The sequence below is a fragment of the Corapipo altera genome, unplaced genomic scaffold (genome assembly GCF_003945725.1).
Source record: "Corapipo altera isolate COAL_440 unplaced genomic scaffold, ASM394572v1 78, whole genome shotgun sequence".
In the NCBI taxonomy this organism is placed as follows: domain Eukaryota; kingdom Metazoa; phylum Chordata; class Aves; order Passeriformes; family Pipridae; genus Corapipo; species Corapipo altera.
This window is the reverse complement of record NW_020884904.1, coordinates 988460-1007786: the sequence shown is the minus strand read 5'-3', so window position 1 is coordinate 1007786 and position 19327 is coordinate 988460. Positions and strand designations below refer to the sequence as shown.

Genomic DNA, 19327 nt, shown 5'->3' with positions numbered 1-19327 from the left:
CTAGACACTTCAGCAGCTTTGTCGCCCTTCTCTGGACTTGTTCCAGCACCTCAATTCCTTCCTTGTCCTGAGGGGCCCAGAACTGGACACAGCACTCAAGGTGTGGCCTCACCAGTGCTGAGTACAGGAAGACAATCACTGCTCCGGTCCTGGTGGCCACACTATTCCCAATCCAAGCCAGGATTCCACTGGCCACCAGGGCACACACTGGCTCATGTTCAGCCACACCCATGTCCTTTGCTGCCAGGCAGCTTTCCAGCCACTCTACCCCCAGCCTGTAGTGCTGCCTGGGGTTGTTGTGACCAAAGTGCAGGACTCAGCACTTGGCCTTGTTGACCCTCATACAACTGGTCTCAGCCCACTGATCCAGCCTGACCAGATCCCTCCACAGAGCCCTCCTACCCTACGAGCAGACCAACACTCCCATCCAACGTGGTGTTACCTTCAAACATGCTGAGGGTGCACTAAATGCCCAGGCTGTCCACGAAGATGTTCAATAGGGCTGGACCCAACACTGATCCCTGGGGATCAGTGGCTGGCTACCATCTGGATGTAACTCCATTCACCACCACTCTCCGGGCCCGGCCATCCAGCCAGTTTTTACCCAGTGAAAAGTATACCTGTCCACACCATGGGAAGCCAGGAGTTGCAAAACAATTTCTTGAAGCACCTGCATTATGGTCTCCTTAGAGATTTTGGGTACACTTTAATGCGCATCATACTGCAAAACGCATTAGCATGAAAAGTTTCCTGAAACAATTCCAAATCAACTGATTTGCCCAGTTCTAGAAAAAGAAAAGCAAGTAAAAAAAAAAAAAACCAAAACAAAGTTTTTGCTTTCCATCACCTGCTTTAGCTTCTTGTTCATTTTTAGTTTCCAAATGTCTCTTTGGAACACGCTCCTTTCTTTAATCTGAACACAATATTGGTAGCTGCTGGAAACTTCTAAGTGTCTAAGTATCACTTACATGATCCAGTCATTACAGAGTCCTTTTCCAAGAAAAGGGCTTAAATTTTCCTTCAGAATACATGACACAAAAAATCAGACTTCGGAGAATGATTCTGTAGGTTTAATTTAAAATGGTGGTAATCAGCAAAAGTACAAAAGAATATGGCAAGAAAGGGATGAAATGTTTGATCAGTTCAGCTATCTTAATTTTCAGTACTTTCCTCAGAGTCTGTTATGCATAGAATGTTATTTTTTCTTGCATGTTATTTTAATAGGAAACAATTCAGAATGAAGTTTATTGTCAGAACAGAGTGACAACTGTTGTATGGTGTTTCTCTACAGAGGTTCTGTCGGGAAGCCTTTGTAAGGGAACTTCTAGCTGATGGACTACAAAAGTAAGACCCTGAAAGCAAGCACATGTGCAAGGTAATGAAGCTCAATACAGGCCAGTTTATGTTTTCCTAGCGTGTGTGATGTTTCAGCACAAAGAGTCTCCAACACAGCTAATTTTAACACAAACCCCACCAACTTCTGCAGTTGATCAGCAAGTTGTTACCCAGAAATTTGTCACGAATACCATGGATCTCATACTGGGCTGTGGAGCGGGGAGGAGCTGGGAAAAGAAACCTGGCAGTCAGTTAAAGTGGTGATTTGTAAGCTTTTTCAACAAGTCACCCGCCTCTTTGAGAAGACAGATTATGTCATAACCCTCCTCTCTTCTTATTCAGTCACATGAATCACCTCCAGTTCCACTGATAATTGAATAGGATGACTGTGGCAACAATAATACTCGTATTAATGGGGAAGATTAGGGACATGCTTCACATATTGCTTTTTGTTATAGTTTAGAAGCTGAAAACAAGGAGTAGAGCCAGCAGAGTTCAACCAGTCAGCTTTACCACAAACTACCAGCAGCACACAAACAGCAGTATTACATTTCAACACAAGAAAATGTAGACTACGGACTTCTTCCAGCCTATTTGGAGCTGATAATATTTACATGACTATGGTCTTTCCATCTCTGTCATAGTCTTTTTGGTCAGTAGAATTATGTTATGAGTCACAGTAGTATTATGAAGTGATGATTGAACAGCCTACGCAGTAAACATTTTTATTTGCTTCTGACTGTGGATGCAATACAAATTTAATCTCTTGCCATGTTAATGCTACCTCAGATACACACCCATCTGAATATATGTACATTCCCTCAGTGTACCTGAGAGGAGGAGGAGAAGGCTGGAACATTTTTGGATCTATAATTCTTGCCTTTCATCTGGAAGTAATTAGTAAACCAACAGCAGGATTTTTTATTTGCCATTGTGACTTGTTGGTTAAATGAAAGTGGCAGTCACTTTGAAAAAGCTAACAGTGCATAGTCTGAAATTAAGCAAAGACAGAGGCAGGTAAATTTTGGTAGTCATTAAAATAAAGAATTTTGAACAGATACTTATATTTTACCTGGATAATTTTTCTGAAAACTAATACCTGTTTTTTTCCTCCAGATAGTTACATCATTTAAAGGAAGATATCCTTACAGAAGTCATAAGATTCACCTTCAGTACCTTGAACTTAATTGCTATATCATGGGTTTGATCACTCCACCTCTTTTAGTACAGGTTATGAATCTGCTTCAGAAGAAAGGAAAGTTTAAGAACCATGTACACCTATTTCAGGTCAACCATCAGCTTTGTGCTGCAAGCACTTCAAAAGGTAAGTCTAAGCAACCTACAACAGTTATCAGATGCCTCCACTTGCCATGAAGGCATCTCTCTTCCCAAATAAGACATCTGACCATTGCACAAAGTTTTCCAGATGTTGGAGACCTTCCATTCGGACTCCATCCACCCCTGTTCAAATAGCTCAGTTAATTTAACATATCCTTAGAGAGCCCATAACACTTTTTGTAGTAAATATTAGCATTTGTATTAATAATTCGTGGTTATGCCTACATGTCTACATACCAAAATGGGAGTTGTGCTGTTTTTATTTGGAATGGTGCATTCCAATTAAGGTCAGAGGGAAAGATTAAGAATAAAGCAACAGGACAACATAAAATTGCACGTGAACCCTCTGACCCAAATCCCTTGGGAGAACCAAAGAACATTTGCTAAAAATGGCTCACTTTCAGCTTCAGGTAGTGGAGGTATCTCAGGTTCCTCAGTTTGCAGGAGAAACTTTGAACATTGACAGGTTCACGCTTACGCCTTGTGAAAGAACCCAACGTTAGTTATCTGCAAAATGCTGCCCACAAACTGCCCACCAGCTACTTTATGGGAACTGTGCTGTTGCCCAAGCTGTAATGTTAAAAGCACACTGTACATACACAAGGACTTTTCCATATCCTTCCATAAACAGACTGCGGAGAGACACGTCTCCCTTAATAATTCCCATGACTTCCTTATCTGGGCTTTCAGTCTTACTAACAAGGTATCCTCAAATACCTGCACTGTCACAAACTCTTACAACATGGTATGAAACCAGGGTGACTGTGTGCCTGTGTCAGGCAAAATAAGCTAACTGGGACGATTCTGAAATTGCCATCGAAGTATGACATGCCGTGAAGTCCAGTACCCACTACAGAGTTTTGTCTTTCTGATATTAGGCAAGATATTATCAGAGGAAGTTCTTTCTCTTGTGAGAGGTACTACCACAGACTTGGAATTTTTATTATTGGCAAAAGGCAGAAAAAAAGCAAAGACGAGAAAAAAACAGCAAACAAAGGAAAGCACATGAACTGTGCCTCACATAGAACTGAGACAAGGCTAAATTGTTTCTTTGCTCTGTCCATCTGCTCTTACATTTTACTACCCACTCTGTCCATACCTTTGGCCATTCTTGGCACAGCATTTCCACAGGTGAATTAACACAGTGAAGTCCAATGGAAAGCACTGAAGTGTGGTGACACCTTATCTCAATTTGATCTAAATAATGCTTTTTCCCTGCTGCTGTTGCACGGAAACAACAGCAGCTGATGCTACTATACAGACTGTTACAAGACCTCTGCTTAAAACCAGACCCTCTCTTCTAAGCATCTGAAAATAGCAGTTGTATCTGTCATTTTGCCTGCCTGGATCCCATGATTTTTGTATTTGTTTACTGCCCTAACCCAGTCCAGGCCGCAGATACCACACAAGTCTGTCTTAGCAAACCACTGCAACAGCAAAACCAATCCTGGTCTCTGAAGTGAGTTCTGCTAATGATGAAATTTGAGCCAGCCCTGGCCTACTTCACCAAGGCTTTATGGAAGTCTGCTGCAGTTATTCTCTGTTAAATGCCATTTGTTACTCTGAAAGCAACTCTTACTTTTATTATCAGCCAAAGAAAAACAGTTTATGATTGCAGGAACTGAAATCTTTATATGTTGTAACAGTCAGTGCCAGATGTTATGTTGGGATTCTCGAAGGCGAGAATTAAATACGCAACTTCTGTTGTTTCAACTTTAAAAAAAAAAAAAAAAGGAAAACAAAAAATTTTATTTCTAAATCACTTGTCAGAGGAATTTGGGAGCAAACTGCTTAAGTTCTCCTGGCAACAACACAAGCTCATTTTCAGTACTCTTCCCTTCCCCCACATGTGCACACCCCTTTAAAGACCTTGCAAGGAAAAGCAGCAGTACTGATATTCTCCTTTATATACCTGACATTAAAGGAATTACATGCAACAGCAGCAAGGGTATTATTAATTTCTGTAAAATTCTGTGCTACCTTTGAATGCAGTATCCTTTCTGAATACACAGAACCTGATAGCAGCACACCTTATTAGCTTTTTGTTAGCAAACCTCTCTTCACAGAATTGAAATTTGCACCAGGAAATTTCAGGCAGGCACACTGTATTCATGACCTTGTTCAATTAACAAATTAACATGTGAGCTCAAAATACACCTTTTTTATAGGTTTTTAGCTTTAACTGCACAGAGCACAGGTTAACTAATATATAATGCTACCGACAGCTACTTCCTGTTGCCTCTTCTCCTTCACTATCCCACTCGCTTCCCATTTAATCCCCACTCAGACACACTCCAGAAATGTAAAAGTTTCCAGAACTTGATGTAAATATTTTGTAAATTAACTTCAAGATTCTCAAGCTTTTATTAAAGACTTACACATCATTAATATTTTATATTTAATTCAAGAAACTACCCAAATTAAACTTCCTAATCATATTTCACATAAGTATTGACCTATATTTTATGTTTATACAGTTAGTAAAAAAACAGACTGCATGTGCATATGTATACATGTGTGTATACATACACACATACAAGAATTTGCAAAAAAAGTACACACAGGTTAAAACAGATTTTAAGAGTATGAGAACATGTGCTGCTTTCATGACACACAATTAAATTCATACAGTAATTTAAAAACCAGCCTACTGTGAGGGATCTATTCACATCCCAATCATAATATCTAACACTGAAAAATAAATAATTAGAACATAAAAAAATTCTAAAATCTAACAAAAACAAAGTGATTTTTCCAAGATGACAAAACTACTACACAAATCTACTTTGTTTTTATAGGAAGACAAAAACAATCTCATGCAGTTAATTTATGTTCAGGCAGTTCATCACAAAATAAATAGCACTGTCTTTTTTAAAAAAAAAAAAGTAATTTTATCAGAGTAACATGCACAGAAAAAAGTACCACCATTTTTATCTGAAACAAAGGCATCCAGAAAGGTCTCATACAGTTACCCCGATGAAGAATCAATTAAGTGAAGAGCTACTGCAAATAATTTTTCACTTTAAAGCACAACATGATAAACATACTCTCTTTTTTCTGCCATACATTCCCATGCAGGACTTGCTTTGTTGTACTGCAACCTCAGGAAAGCACGAGCACTTGTCAGAATCTATTGCCATTTGCTCAAAGTTTGATCCTAGAGTTTCATTTTTAAAGACAAAGACAGCTGATTCTCTCCCCCCCCCCTTCCCTAAGCCTTCTCCTCCTACATCAAGAAACGTCTTTAATTCATTTCTCATGAAGAAACTTACACTATTTTATGTCTCAGACACTGAACACATTTCCTTTCACAAAGCTGAATATTCTGACTAAGATTTTGCTAATGTGCATTTAGAAAGAGAAAACAAAAGCCCAGCAAATCACTTACCCTCTTTAGCCACGTGAAGTGCTTGTAAATATCAATCTCACCATCCATGCTTTGGGCCCATCTCAGCAGTTACATTCCCAGGGTTAAAAAGAAACTTTTGGAAGCGAGCGCACTGCTTTGTTCTACAGGATATAGCTGTGATTTCTTCCCCTTTCAACCCTCAACTTCTGAAACCTTCAGTGCCTGTTCATATTTTAAGCTAAATCTCCTGCCCCTGTCCCACGGTCTTATCCCAAAGGCTTCTCACAGATGTATATATAACACACAACTGTATAAACTTCAGGCTCTCCCCCAAACATCTGGTTTTTTTAAACAGCAGATCAGTTAGCAACAAGAACAATGCGACTCTGAAATCATCAAAAATATAACTTGCTAAATGATCTTTAAAAAAGGATCTTTCAAGAACAGTAGAAATCTGCAAAAACTGTTCCCCTTTAATGTTGAATAACAAGCTAAAAATTATTAAGCTGTCACTGAGAAACTATTTTTCAAGTAATGCTTTCTCTGGCTTTCTGTTTCAAGAGTGGCTGGAACTCATTACCAAAGACCCCCTATTTCCTGTCTCTGTTTTACTCCCTGTTTATTGTAACACTACTCAGCTTTCTCAATTTATTTCAGGCTCAGACTAAACCTAAAAATAAGCTCTGCTCTTTGAATTACTTGCCTGTCCTCTCAAAAGACATTATAAAAGAGGAGGAATTCAAGGACGATCCTGTGAATAAGTTAATGATCCCATAAATACTGCTATTGCCAAAGAGGCGATTTTCCATCTTAACAGAAGATGATGATACCCTTCCAAGATATTTGTCTGTTCCTGCTGAAGCTGAAATCTCATAGCATGGCAACTTTTCAAACTTGCAACACCAAGATAAATGCATATGCAACGCAATGCTCTGGCAAGAAGGGAAGTTTAAAAGTGTTGCCTGTTACTGCGGTGTCCTCTAGTGCCTCCACAGAGTAGTTTATTCATAACTCATAATTTTTTCCCAGTAAACTCCAGTTTTCAATGTTGCATCTCCCCCTACTTAAAAGTGGCTTTGGACTTGAACTGGGAAACTGATTGTTACACACACAAGGACAACTGCTTGGGCAATGCCTGTTAAGACCTAAACACAGCTGTCCCCATGGAATTTTTGTGATGATCTCAGAATGTTTAGTTATTTCCTCATTTTCTTCAGATTCTACAGCCAAAGTGACTCCTGCATTTAAGAAGCAGTAACACAGCAGTTTGGAAGAGCCAGTGTCAAAGTAGCCCACGACACCAATGACATACAGAGGACTTGAAGTCTGAGGCTGTATAATACCCTGAAAAGCTGTTCTTACTGAGACCTGCCTCACTTAGGCATCTACCCACATTCCAAGCTGGGGAAGTAACAGACATGTGATGAAGTTTCTGCAAGAGACGTGGGTTTTTATTGTTTCAGCCATTCTTGATCCTTTGGACCTGATGGAGCTCTTTGAGAACCTTCCATAACACAAAGAGGGAAGAATATAAACATAGACTTTTGGTTTCCTTTGTGTATTTATTATCTGTTCTTATTTAAAGTCACATGACAAGGAAAACATTACAATTTTTAGAAAGTTAGTGCTAAGAGTTTTCTAGAGGTGCTAGGATATCTAAAATCACCAGTAAATGTGATAAGATAAAAGAACTGTCAGTTCCAAAAAGCAGATCAGAAGGGGACTTGGCTTACTGTGTGCATAGAATGTGGTTGTTTTTATGCTATCTTAAAGCTGATGAGGGCAACTATTTCTTGAATAGTTTACACTGTCTGGCAAAAGTCTCAGTACACTGTCAATGGTCCTTTTTAAAAAAAATAAATTCATACTTAATATAGCACACTTCTCTATGCACTACAGCCTCTGTCATGGCTGATAAACTGAAGACTGAACAGAGGTTCCCTTGACATTAAATAATGAACTTCCAACAGCTTAAGGCATTTTTTCCCCTGAAAACTTGTTATCTAATTATGAAGAACAAATCAAACTTTATCTCACAGTATTGTGTATCCCATAGCACCACCACTATGGTGCCTCAAGTTCCACATTTCACCTGTTTCAAAACATGGGCTCTAAGACTCTCATTTCAGGGAAGAAGGAAACGCCTTTCTTAAAACACTCCACCACGCATTATCAGCTAATGATTTTGTTTTTCATATAAAAACTACAAAAACCTATATTACTCCACTTATTAGTGCCTCAGTGTACCATCTGCAGTTAGGTTAGTATCCATTTCTTCTTTCAAAAGCATTAAAAATGACAAACATACCTTATTTCTGCCCTGTCATTTCTGCTGGATTTCATGCAAAGGATTTCTGCTAGTCATTCTTCCTGATTAAAAGGTAAGTGTCTGAATTTTCTGCATCTTATCAGCCACGAATGTTGACAGCATACATTCCAGACAGTCACATGCTCACTCTGAGCCTGTCACCTGCATGCTGAACTTTACGTCCTGCTTGAGCTTTGGCCTGCAAGTTTCAGATACCAACTGAATGCAAATCAATTGCCCCAGATTTGCTTAGAATGCTTTTCCATCTCACTAGAAAAGCAGGTTAGTCTCCCTGAGCAGTGTGAAAATAAGGAAAATATGTTGAAACCTGAGGATTGCTTCATCAGGTTACCACTGCATGTTTTTCTTATTTTCAGGAAATCCATGTCTGTGTGCAGTTCCTCACTGAGCACCAACTTCTGGTTCAGTGGAGAGTTAAAAATTCAAACAAACAAAAATGCCACACTACTACTGAAAAACCACCACCTTCAAGTTTTACCCCACAGAGAGTGATCCAGCTATTGCTCCCTTCCCCAACAAATTATTTTTCTTAGTGTTGTCTCCAATACAAATGCAATTTTGAGCACTAAAATGTTTAAAGTTAAAGAAGTTTATATACCCTACAACCTTTATGAAAACCCATTAGGATTTCTTTGCCAATTCTCTACTTCCACAGAAAACTGCTGACTCCTGCCAGTGTTGATAAAAGCAAAAACTCAGTTTGCAGAACACCAAAGGTGCTAGTCACAAGAAGGTCTGCTGATACACAACCCATAAAAAACACCCAGCTAAATGACCCAGTACTCTGTTAGTCAGCATGTCAAATACTTCAAACGAGATTTTAAATGTTTCAAATAGTAAATAAACATGCTGCAAGAGCTTTGAAACTGGAAGTATCAGAATGCTTTAAACATTCAGTTAGGCTTCTCATGTCCCTCCATTTCAGGTCTATGAGGAGGGAAGAAATTATCCACAAATCCTCTTAGAACTGTGGAGGAAAAGGCAATCTGACTGTCTAGTGTATTCCCTCCTCCACCAACACTGAGCTGAGAAAGCACAGAGTTGTTTGTCCCTCTTTCTTCCACCCAACTGTGGCTTGATGAACATTATAAAAATGTATTTATTATTGTCGTTTTAGCAATTTTACTTTTTATTCAGTTAAGTTTGTGATAAAATACATGCTTTTGTGGTCTCTCAGAGCAGCACAAATGCAAACGGTCAATAGAGTTCTACTGCCATTGAATTTCCTGGAAAATCAGAGGACAAAGGAATAGGAATCAGAGCAGTTCTTTAGCCTCCAAGAGGTCCAAGTCCCTGGACCATAGCACCTTACTGCCTTTTCAGCAGTAACTTACAGATCACTTTGGTTTCAAAACCCATCAGCATCTGAAAACACTAAAAGAAAACAAACTTGCTCTCTTAGGCCAAGAAATGAAACGTCCAGCTATGAATCTTTCTGGCCTCATCAGGGGAGTCCAGCTGAGGATGGACATGCAACAAAAATTTGCCCATTCTCAAGAATTAGCATCAACTTTGCCTACATGTTTTTTCCAGTCCTAGTGTTTGGGCTGGTTTGGAAACAAAGGCATTAGGACCAGATTTTAAAAGGGAAAATTTTTTTCAGCATGCCAATTCACAGATGTCATTCTCATGCTGCAGAAATATGTGAGAGCTTCAGACTGAAGAAAGAGAGAGAAAATATGAGACAACTTGTGTATAAAGAAATTCAGGCCATTTGTGCAGAAAACAATGGAGGAAGAAATTCCTTTTTCATGGTGAGCAATGGCTTCAGGAATCTAGATGAATTATTTCCAGAAAGAAAATGTGTCTTAAGAGTCTTAATCATCACTAACAATAATGCCTAAGTGACAAGAGAAATAAGAAATTCTTGGAACAAAAGGAAAAAAAAATACTGCATTCTGTGGAAGAGCAAATTTGCTTTACTTGTGATAATTAAAAAAAACCAAAAAAACCATGTCCTGGGAAACAGACAACAAATAACATTATGTAGATACATGAACAAATAATCCTTTCCCAGCATAAAATACACTCAATCGTAATGGCTTAATTCTTCGATTAAAATCTGTATTTCAGAATTAAACAGATTTAGATGGCCATTAGTTCCATGCCAGCATGGTTAACCCTTATTCTCATTCCATATTTGGGGGAGGGGGGAGGTAATGCTTCAAACAGGTGCTGACATCTCTGGAGCCATTCCCATCTGCAGGCTGTATGATATCACATATCTCCAGCACTACCATGTCCTTTCAGGTTACTGCTCAAGCAATAAGTAGCTCTCTTCCCTTGGCTTGCACTAAGAATGTATTACTGATGCTTAGATGAAGTTACTGTTTATTAATTCATTCACAGACATTTGCACATTCTTGGCAGTTTCAAACATTCCTTGCCATATGCTGAAATGCTTTTCTCAGTCCAAGTTCTACAAGAAAATATGACTTTTTGGATGAAGCTTATTTAGAAGAGAATGTAGATTGTAAGAAACTTGAGTACTATATTTTTACATGAAAAGCAAAAGATATTTTCTACTTAGCAGAACATCAAAACCCCTGTGAACACTTCCCCCAGTTGTTATATGCAAGAGTGCACTGATACGTAGAGAAAATAATTAAAGATATATATTTACATCCTACCATACAACACATTACAATAATTCAAGTTTAGTTTCCAGTCTGAAAGGTTTCAAAGCACTGCTGAAACTACTAAACATGCAGTAAGTCAGTATATGAAACATTTGAAACAGGATATTTACCAAATACTTGCACATATATCAACAACATTGCAGGTAACATTTTGCCTCTCCTCACTATGACACACATCAGATTTTCTCTTCTAAATTTCAGAACAGAAAAAAATTGTAACAAGATTCAAACCAGAATAACCTGCAGACACACCTTTACAAGTCCTTATTTCTGATAAGGAATGTACAAATATTCATAAATTTCTTCTTAAGTATTTCATTATTTAGGAAAATAAAGCACATTGCTGATCTACTCATGAAGAAGAGTAGCATTCTAACATGTATGTACAATGTGTCTAAAATAAGTATAATTTGCTTCTGTGTTTGAAAGATCACAAAACCTGAAAATATATTTAGCTGCACTTTAACTAAATACAGGTCTGTTTACTGCTGTTATTAGCACACTAATCCAAGAGAGAATGAAATAATTTTGTTGTCGATACATTATTGCTATGTTTGTCATAACTCATAAAATTTAGCAAATGAGGTAAATCAACCTACCCAGATTCTGTGTAATCTGAATAGAGTTTATATATAGAAATATATATGGAAATTTTATGCTGTTTCTCTAACATTCAGGTAATACCTGAATCAGTACAGGACTTTTTAAAAGAAAACTTTGTCCCCATCTTCTTTATGTGACCATTACCTTTCCATTGTATCTGTCAGCACCATTGTTTAATTAAATAATTTCTCTTACCAGTCCCTCTGTTAATTACTTTATGGAAAACATTTTCCTATGTTTCCTCTATCTCCACTTCAAAAGGCAGATACTTAATACTATTTACATTTATGCATTAATGTTTGTTAAATTAATGCAGTGCATAATATTTAAATCTGTGAAAAGCCAAAACAACTAGAAATTCTAGTGACAGATCATAACGTGAAATGAAAAAGGGACACCATATATTACATCAGACACAAAAGGAAAGATGAACAGGAATACGACCTTTCTTCCATGAGTACTCTAAGCCTAAGGCCATAACACAATTCTGTTTGAGCACTTCTGGTCATTGTAGTTTAAGGTGGCTCTGTTAAACATTACTGATCGTTACAAAGGTGAAAGAAGCAGCCAAAACCTAATCTCATTTTAAGAAAGAGATGTAAATCAGCCCTACTCACTGCACAGCTATTTTAAGCTTTTATCAGTTCTTCACACAGAGAAGACTCCTCTGCTGAGAGCTACTGCAGTGAGCAGGCACAGGGAGAGGTGTCTGGTTTGTCTGGTTGGCTCCCAGACAAAACAGCTACAGAACACTAAAAATGTTAGGCCTGGTTTAGAAAAATTCCATGCAAGCTCTGTACAGCCCTGTTCCACCAGCTCCAGGGCACTCTCTGGTATTCAGAAATAGCTGCTCATAGGAAGGACGTTTCTCTGCTGTTTCTCGTGTACCATGAATTGCTCTAACATGCTTGGGGAACTCTGAGGCAACCAAATCTTCCAGTTCAGGGCTTCCTTGCATCATCAACTCATTGAAAAGGAACTGGAAGACTGGGTCATACAACTTTGAACTCTGACTCCTCCTCAGAAAACATAACCCATCTAATGTTTCGAGCTGGCAAAAATAAACACGAATGCTTTCAGAATGACGGCTTTTCTACACTATCCCAAGCAGGCTCTACTGCTCCATTTTCAATTTAACATGTGTTAATACCACTTGGCAACGGGAAGATTCAGCTATATATAGTTCCATCATGGCTCTCAACAGTTGAGTTCCACAGCCAAATCTACCAGCAGACAAATATACTGGCTTTAATTGGCACTGCTAAGATTCCCACTCAGCTGTTGCTGAAAAATGCTATTGATACTTTTATAAAAGCACGTTTTCAAGTACATGGAAGTGCCCTGAAGTGCAGTCGTTTTCTGTCTCTTGCTCTGGACAGATAACTCTGTGAAATGAATCTCAGACAAAAGTGAAATAGAGAGACCAGTGATTATGTTTCAGCAGAGCACTTCAACACATGCTTAAAATAAAACTTTGAAGTAAGTTCAAAACTTCACAAACTCCACCAAGTCAGAATTCTGAACTGGGGTTTACTCTTTTAATCCAAGTCCCTGTGAAGACACTGGAGACAAAAAATTCCTTGATTTTAACACAAAGTGTAAACAATGTCTTTTGAACTTTAATCATGACCAAATAGCAGTCAAGACTCTAAGGAATTCATCCTGTTTCTGCTAAAAAGCCTCTGGTTTTACCAATAAAACAGATCATGAAAATAAACAAGGCACAACATATATCATAAGGTAAATCAAATTATATTTTAAAATGCCTCTAACAGACATTCCTCTACTATTTCCTATGCTCTTCTCCCCTTTCTGTTTCCTCAAATTTAGAATATTTAGAAAGATTTTCAGACTTAGGCTTCCAAGAAACAGAAAAAAACCACTAACCCTGTAACGAGGAAAATACTAATGGGTTTTCAAAAATCAACACTTTAAGGGTCAGTAAATAAAACTACATCATGAAGTGGTACTTTAAACACAGACATTCCACTAGGAGGAAGATTGTGTTCTGTAATCCTGAAAATGAGGCCTTCACTCATGCTCAAGGACCATTATAAGAACAGTAGTGTTCCTCTTTACTCAGAAAAGAGTTCCATAAAGATGTTTGGAATAAAAAACCAGAATTAAACAGCGTAGAAGTTCAGTTAGAGTTATGAAACTGTAAACAAATATATTCTCTCGTAGCTCACAGAGCCAAACACAGTCAGTTGTTACTGCAGCAATTAATTTTTAATGCTGAAATGACTATCTGCTTTGTGATATGTCACGTGGTCACTGGCAATACTAAAATATTTAACAAGAAGCATTGATACCATCCACAAGTTTGTTTTAGACGAACTGTGCATGCTAATCCCCAGGTCTTTTTGTTCTCTTTTTAAGGCCAAAAAATTTACAATCTTAAAGCCATGTAAAACACTTTAGACACATTCTTTGAGGCAGAATTTTTTAATACAATTCTTAAGTAGTTAAAAGTCTATCATTAATAATTTTTTATTTAGGTTTGTCAAAAGATTTGTGCAACCGCAGCATCTATAAAATCCTCATTCTATGGTACACAGTAATAACCTTTCTAAATTCAGTGTTAACTTTGTCAAACCTGTTTCATCTCTCTCAGAGCAGCGACAGCACAATTACTGTGCCCAGTTATACTGCAAACTCAGGAACCTGATATGTTCATAGATCCAAAGGAGCCTTTCCAAAAAGCACACCTCCAGTTCCACAAATGGTGTGCCTCTTCCTTAGAGAAAAATAAATCACTAATGGTTCAAGAAAAAGAATAAAGGAGATGTTCTCAAAAGGGCAAGTAAACAAGGCAGTATCAGGTATGAAACATGATGTCAAATATCTGAATTTTCCCACAGATTTGGTATTCACACCTAGAGCAGGCAGACCAAAGAGCATAACAGTTACCATGAGTTAAAAAAAAAAAAAATAATCCAATTGATCAAACCACCAAACATAACTTGGTGATATTTCATGTCTGATAAATTCCATAGCTTGCTGCTATGGAACTGAACGAAGGTGAGATCAGCTCTAGCATCCATAATCATCACAGAAACTTCCTGACTGATCAGTAATTCCATATTCTGCTCAAACTCAAGTGCTGTTAAATGCTGTTTGATACTATCCAGCAGGAATGAGTCTCAGTTCATCTTTCTGACTTCCCTTTCTGTGGTTTCCCATAAAAGCAATATGGGGCAGTAGCAAAACACATACTCAAATTATTTCCATAAGGCACATCGTTTGTATTCTTCATTAACAATGGCAGTTGCAACAATTTTTTTAATACTATATTTAATTACACATTTAAGTGAAGAAGAATCATAAAATAACACTCTCTTCTTGAATGAAGCATGCTTATCTGCTTTTAAAAATAAACATCGGATTGCTTTTTTTCTCTTTAGTTTCCACTGCATGCCTAACCAGTATGAGCTGGAAATATTTTTGACACCTATTTATGCAAAATGTTAGAAACAAAGCAATTGCTGTAGTCTCTAAAGCTATTCAGTTACATGCTAGAGCAGCCCTCCAGCTTCAAAGGAAGGTGCATGGACCTCCAAAGAAAACAGACGTGGAATTAATCATCCACAAAAAAAAAAAAGTCCCTCTCCAACCTGCAATAGCTCTAAAAAAAAAAAGCTCAAAGGCATCAGTACTCCACGGGAACACACAAAAGCTAAAGCAACCACGTGTGTGAGGGGATGTGTGTAAAACAGGGGAACCCACATCCACAGAAGAGGCTGTTTAGGCTTGTAACCAACACCAGCTGTGAGAGAGGAAACGTGTAACTGTGAATGTGTGTGCACATGTCTGTGGCATTTTAACTTTTTGGAATTAGTTTTAGGGCTTCATTTAGAAATTTGTAGGTGTTCCTTAACATTTCTTAAGCATCTAGTATCATGGTTTATCTAATGTATTGCTGATGTTGGTTCTAAAGATATAGTTTCCTGATCTCTAATTAATTATGTTTTAATAACTCAGCAAACTGTTTCCATCCTGATGTGTTTAAACCATGGCAATTGAGTGAGGTTTACTTAATGCCACTTCTGCATTTCACAGAGTAATGATTACCAAACTTCATTGGAGGCTTCCAATGTGAATGGATTCATGGAGACAGAGTTCTCATTCTCTATAGCTTAGTACCTCAACAGTCCTTATCCACATATTTAAGTGTCATGTTTCATAGCTCTGGGCTGGAATGAAAGAAATTTCAGCATGGGACATAACTACGAAATACATATTCCATTTCACTGAACTGACTTAAATTTTATCAGATTTCTTCCCAATTTCCAAGTGGAACTGCAGCTTGTCAGTGGAGAAAGTTCTCCCAAATTCAAAGGTCACGGAAGTTATGTGCACGCTTACAAATTATTTGCACTTAAAAAAATATGAGAAAGCTCTACAAATACACAGATTACTATCCATTTTCAAATAGCAGACACAGCAGCTGTGCCCTACCCTCCCTTGACAGGGAACATGGCAAAATATTTTAAAAACAGTGATCTCAACATAGTGCACTAGATATACTTTATGCCATCAACTTCCCCTGTTCTGTTGGCTCTGAATCCAGACTCCCCAGTTGCTTTACCAAACAAATACTGCTCTTGATGCAGTAGGAAAGGCTTTTAGGACATCAGTAAACTGCAAGTCTAAAAGGCAGAAGTGTGTGGCTTCTGTTTTGGTTGGTTATCCATGAAATAGAAGAGACACACATATATAGTTAATATGAGAAGTCAAAGCATCAAAGGGTACTTATGTTGCAGGACTGCAAAGTGAGCTCAATATTTCTGCACCAGAAGACCAAAAGCCAGATTACCAGATTCAAACTCTTCAACTTGGTGGTCTAGGGCTAACTTTATTGTGAACAACTCTGAAAATTTATGTTTTTTATGCACTAAAACATTGCAATAACTTGAATACACATAAACATTTCTGCTAAGGCAGGAATTCAGTAAGAGCTGGCCTAGGGATATCTAAATACAAAAGCTAATACTATAAATCCAAATCAAACATTGCCTACACCTTTTGTTTTCAAACCTGGTACCAAATTCTCATTCCTTTCTCTCATATGGACCCAAACAGGATTTTCCAGCCACAGACCTGCACTCTGTGAAGAATGCCAACAAACCAGCAGCTGACAAGTCCAAACAAAAGCAACTACATTTCCAACAACATCAGGTTACAACTGACACACGGTAGCTACAGCAGAAGGTAAACACTAAAACATAAGCCAGAGGACAAATTACATAAAAGGTCACATCCATTGACAAAATCAGAAGAAAATCCATTCACCTAGAAAACTTTTCTCATTTTGAGACAGTGACAAGTAGCTTTTACACCTGAGGAACACCACCATTCACTAGCAGTGTCAGGCTTGGTGTTGTGGCAGTCTTTCCCAGTACAGCCAAAGGTTTATTGCCCATCTATCCCAATATGAGTGTCTCACCTGCAGAATCAAGAGTTTTCCTGGATTTACTACCTCTGCCTGGTGTACAAGATACTCTGGAGGTTTGTAATATGGATAGTGAAAGGAAAGGACAGAAGAATCATCCAGTCTGAATTTGTTCCTTCAACAGACAATGACACTGCATTCCAAATTGATACTTTAAAAATTTAAAGTTTTCTAACTATTTATAAATTTGTTATCTCCAGCAAAGAATGAACCAAAGTAAACCAAACCAAAAACAATCCACGAAAAAGGCAACCTTTGTTGTAGTTAATTTTTACCATCCTTTCTCTCACCAGGGACAAAATAAGGTATTTTATCAACTTCTCATCTGCATTGCTCTGGTAATCAGCACATAAAGCAGTAATATGAAAATACTTGAACCAATCCATTGTTTCCATTGCAAACAAAAGGGAAAAGCTCAAATAGCTACTCACCAGATTCTCTTCAAACCACGCCCGCAGACACACTGCTGTGGCCCCTGGAATTTGATTTCTCAATGCCTCTTTCTCCTGAGGATCCTCCAGCATTTCCAAAGCCATCTTTAGATCTTCCAGGAGATGCAGAATTTGAAATGTGCCCAAGTACACTGATGGAGCAGGTGACACAATATCGTAACCACCATTAGCATACTCTGTAACTGACTTTGTACCTAAAACAAATAAAAACAGGAGAGACAATAACATTATATAATTGTTTCGTAGGTGACAAATATACAGATACTACACACTACAACTTTTGGGCTTCAGATGCTCACTGACAAATACCAGTATTTCAGGCTTAGAAACAGTTGCATTAGTCTCTAGATAAATCACAAGCACTGGAGAATTAAATGTGAAAGGGATGTACAGAAATATTAAAAAAGAAATTTGACCTAGAAAACATTTGCAACGCCTGTTAAGGCCAAAACCTTTCTCTCAAGTCACCTGTAATTTTCCACGGTTGCCATGAGATGTCACTAACTTCTCAGCTACACAGAAGTCCCTACACAGAGCAGTGTGAAGCAATGTAAGAACAACTGATGCAGTCCTTTGAGAAGAAACTTAGATCAAAATAGATCATGTTACCAGATCTAGAAAAATATATGACTGTGGGCAGGTTTAAAACTCCCACAAAGAACAACCCACCAGAAGTTAGCAATAAAAATGGCACATAAAACTTTGCTAGCTCTCTAAATTACAAAAAGATCTCTAAATTACAACACCTCCCTCCTGCCAGCCCTCCAGCACCAATATTATTTTCTCAACAACATTAAGCACAGTTAAAAACATATCTCACTTATGGAAGGATTATAAATAATACAAATTCTAATATCTCTAAATCTTTTTGTCTTAATACCTTGTGTTTCAATGAGATGCACACTAAAGTAAACTCTCTTTTCTCAGTCCTGAATTTCAGACCTTGGTATCATTTAATATCCCTTTGTTTCTTTAAGAACTAGTCAGGTGGAAAACTATCTGCTTTACTTTTTAAAGTTTTTATTTACAATTCATTGCCTCATGTACGTAATAGGTTGTACAGATGTCTTCACGTTCTCTCTGGCATAAGCCATTCCATTTCCCCCTTTTATTTACCTTAATGGAGGGTTTTTTAGGTTTTTGATCATTCATACTTCACTGGATCCATATAGTGTTCATTAGAAGACTACATAATTGATGAACACAAGGGTATTGTAATAATCTCCTTACTATTCTTCATTTTACCTCTGTGTTTAACATAATTTACATCTTAGTTATGAAAGGAACAAAAAATCTTCACTGGGCCTTTGAAAATTATTTGCTAACTTTTTTTTTTCCCCCTGAGCTGACAGATCCAAGGGGATGCATAAATGTGTAAGGAATTCAAGTTTTCTTCTCGAACGCACAGTACTTTGCATTAATCAATGTTAGTTTGCCTGCTACAGTCATTTACCTACCATGATTCAGACACTACAAACTATGTTTGGACCCAATGTTTCATTTTACACGTAGCCTGAAACACAACTCATGAATACACTGACACTCTGGGTCCTAGTACCCTGAAATACCTTCTGCACCCACATTAGCTTTTAACCAAAATACCAACTGATCATTTAATACTAATGTTATTCCCCATGTCACTCAGTTTTTGAACAAAGGCAATATTTTGTCTCTCATTTTGTGAATGCTTAACTCTGCGCAAAGTTTGGGGAAAATTTAAATAATATTAACCAGGTTATCTTCAACCACTGATTTAATGACACAAAGTGTTCTGTCAGATCTTTGCAAAAAATTGTGTGGCTTGAATTCTGCTGAACAATGAGCGTGGTT

At 37.8% G+C, this 19327-nt stretch overlaps 1 protein-coding gene across 1 annotated transcript in view; it reads right to left on the bottom strand.

Moving 5' to 3' along the window:
* PPFIBP2 (PPFIA binding protein 2) overlaps window positions 1-19327 on the bottom strand; it is an 84037-nt gene that overhangs the window by 49856 nt on the left and 14854 nt on the right. Inside the window, exon 3 of the mRNA XM_027651043.1 lies at window positions 17477-17691. Coding sequence (XP_027506844.1) covers window positions 17477-17691 — 215 coding nt within the window. The remainder of the gene's footprint in view (window positions 1-17476; window positions 17692-19327) is intronic.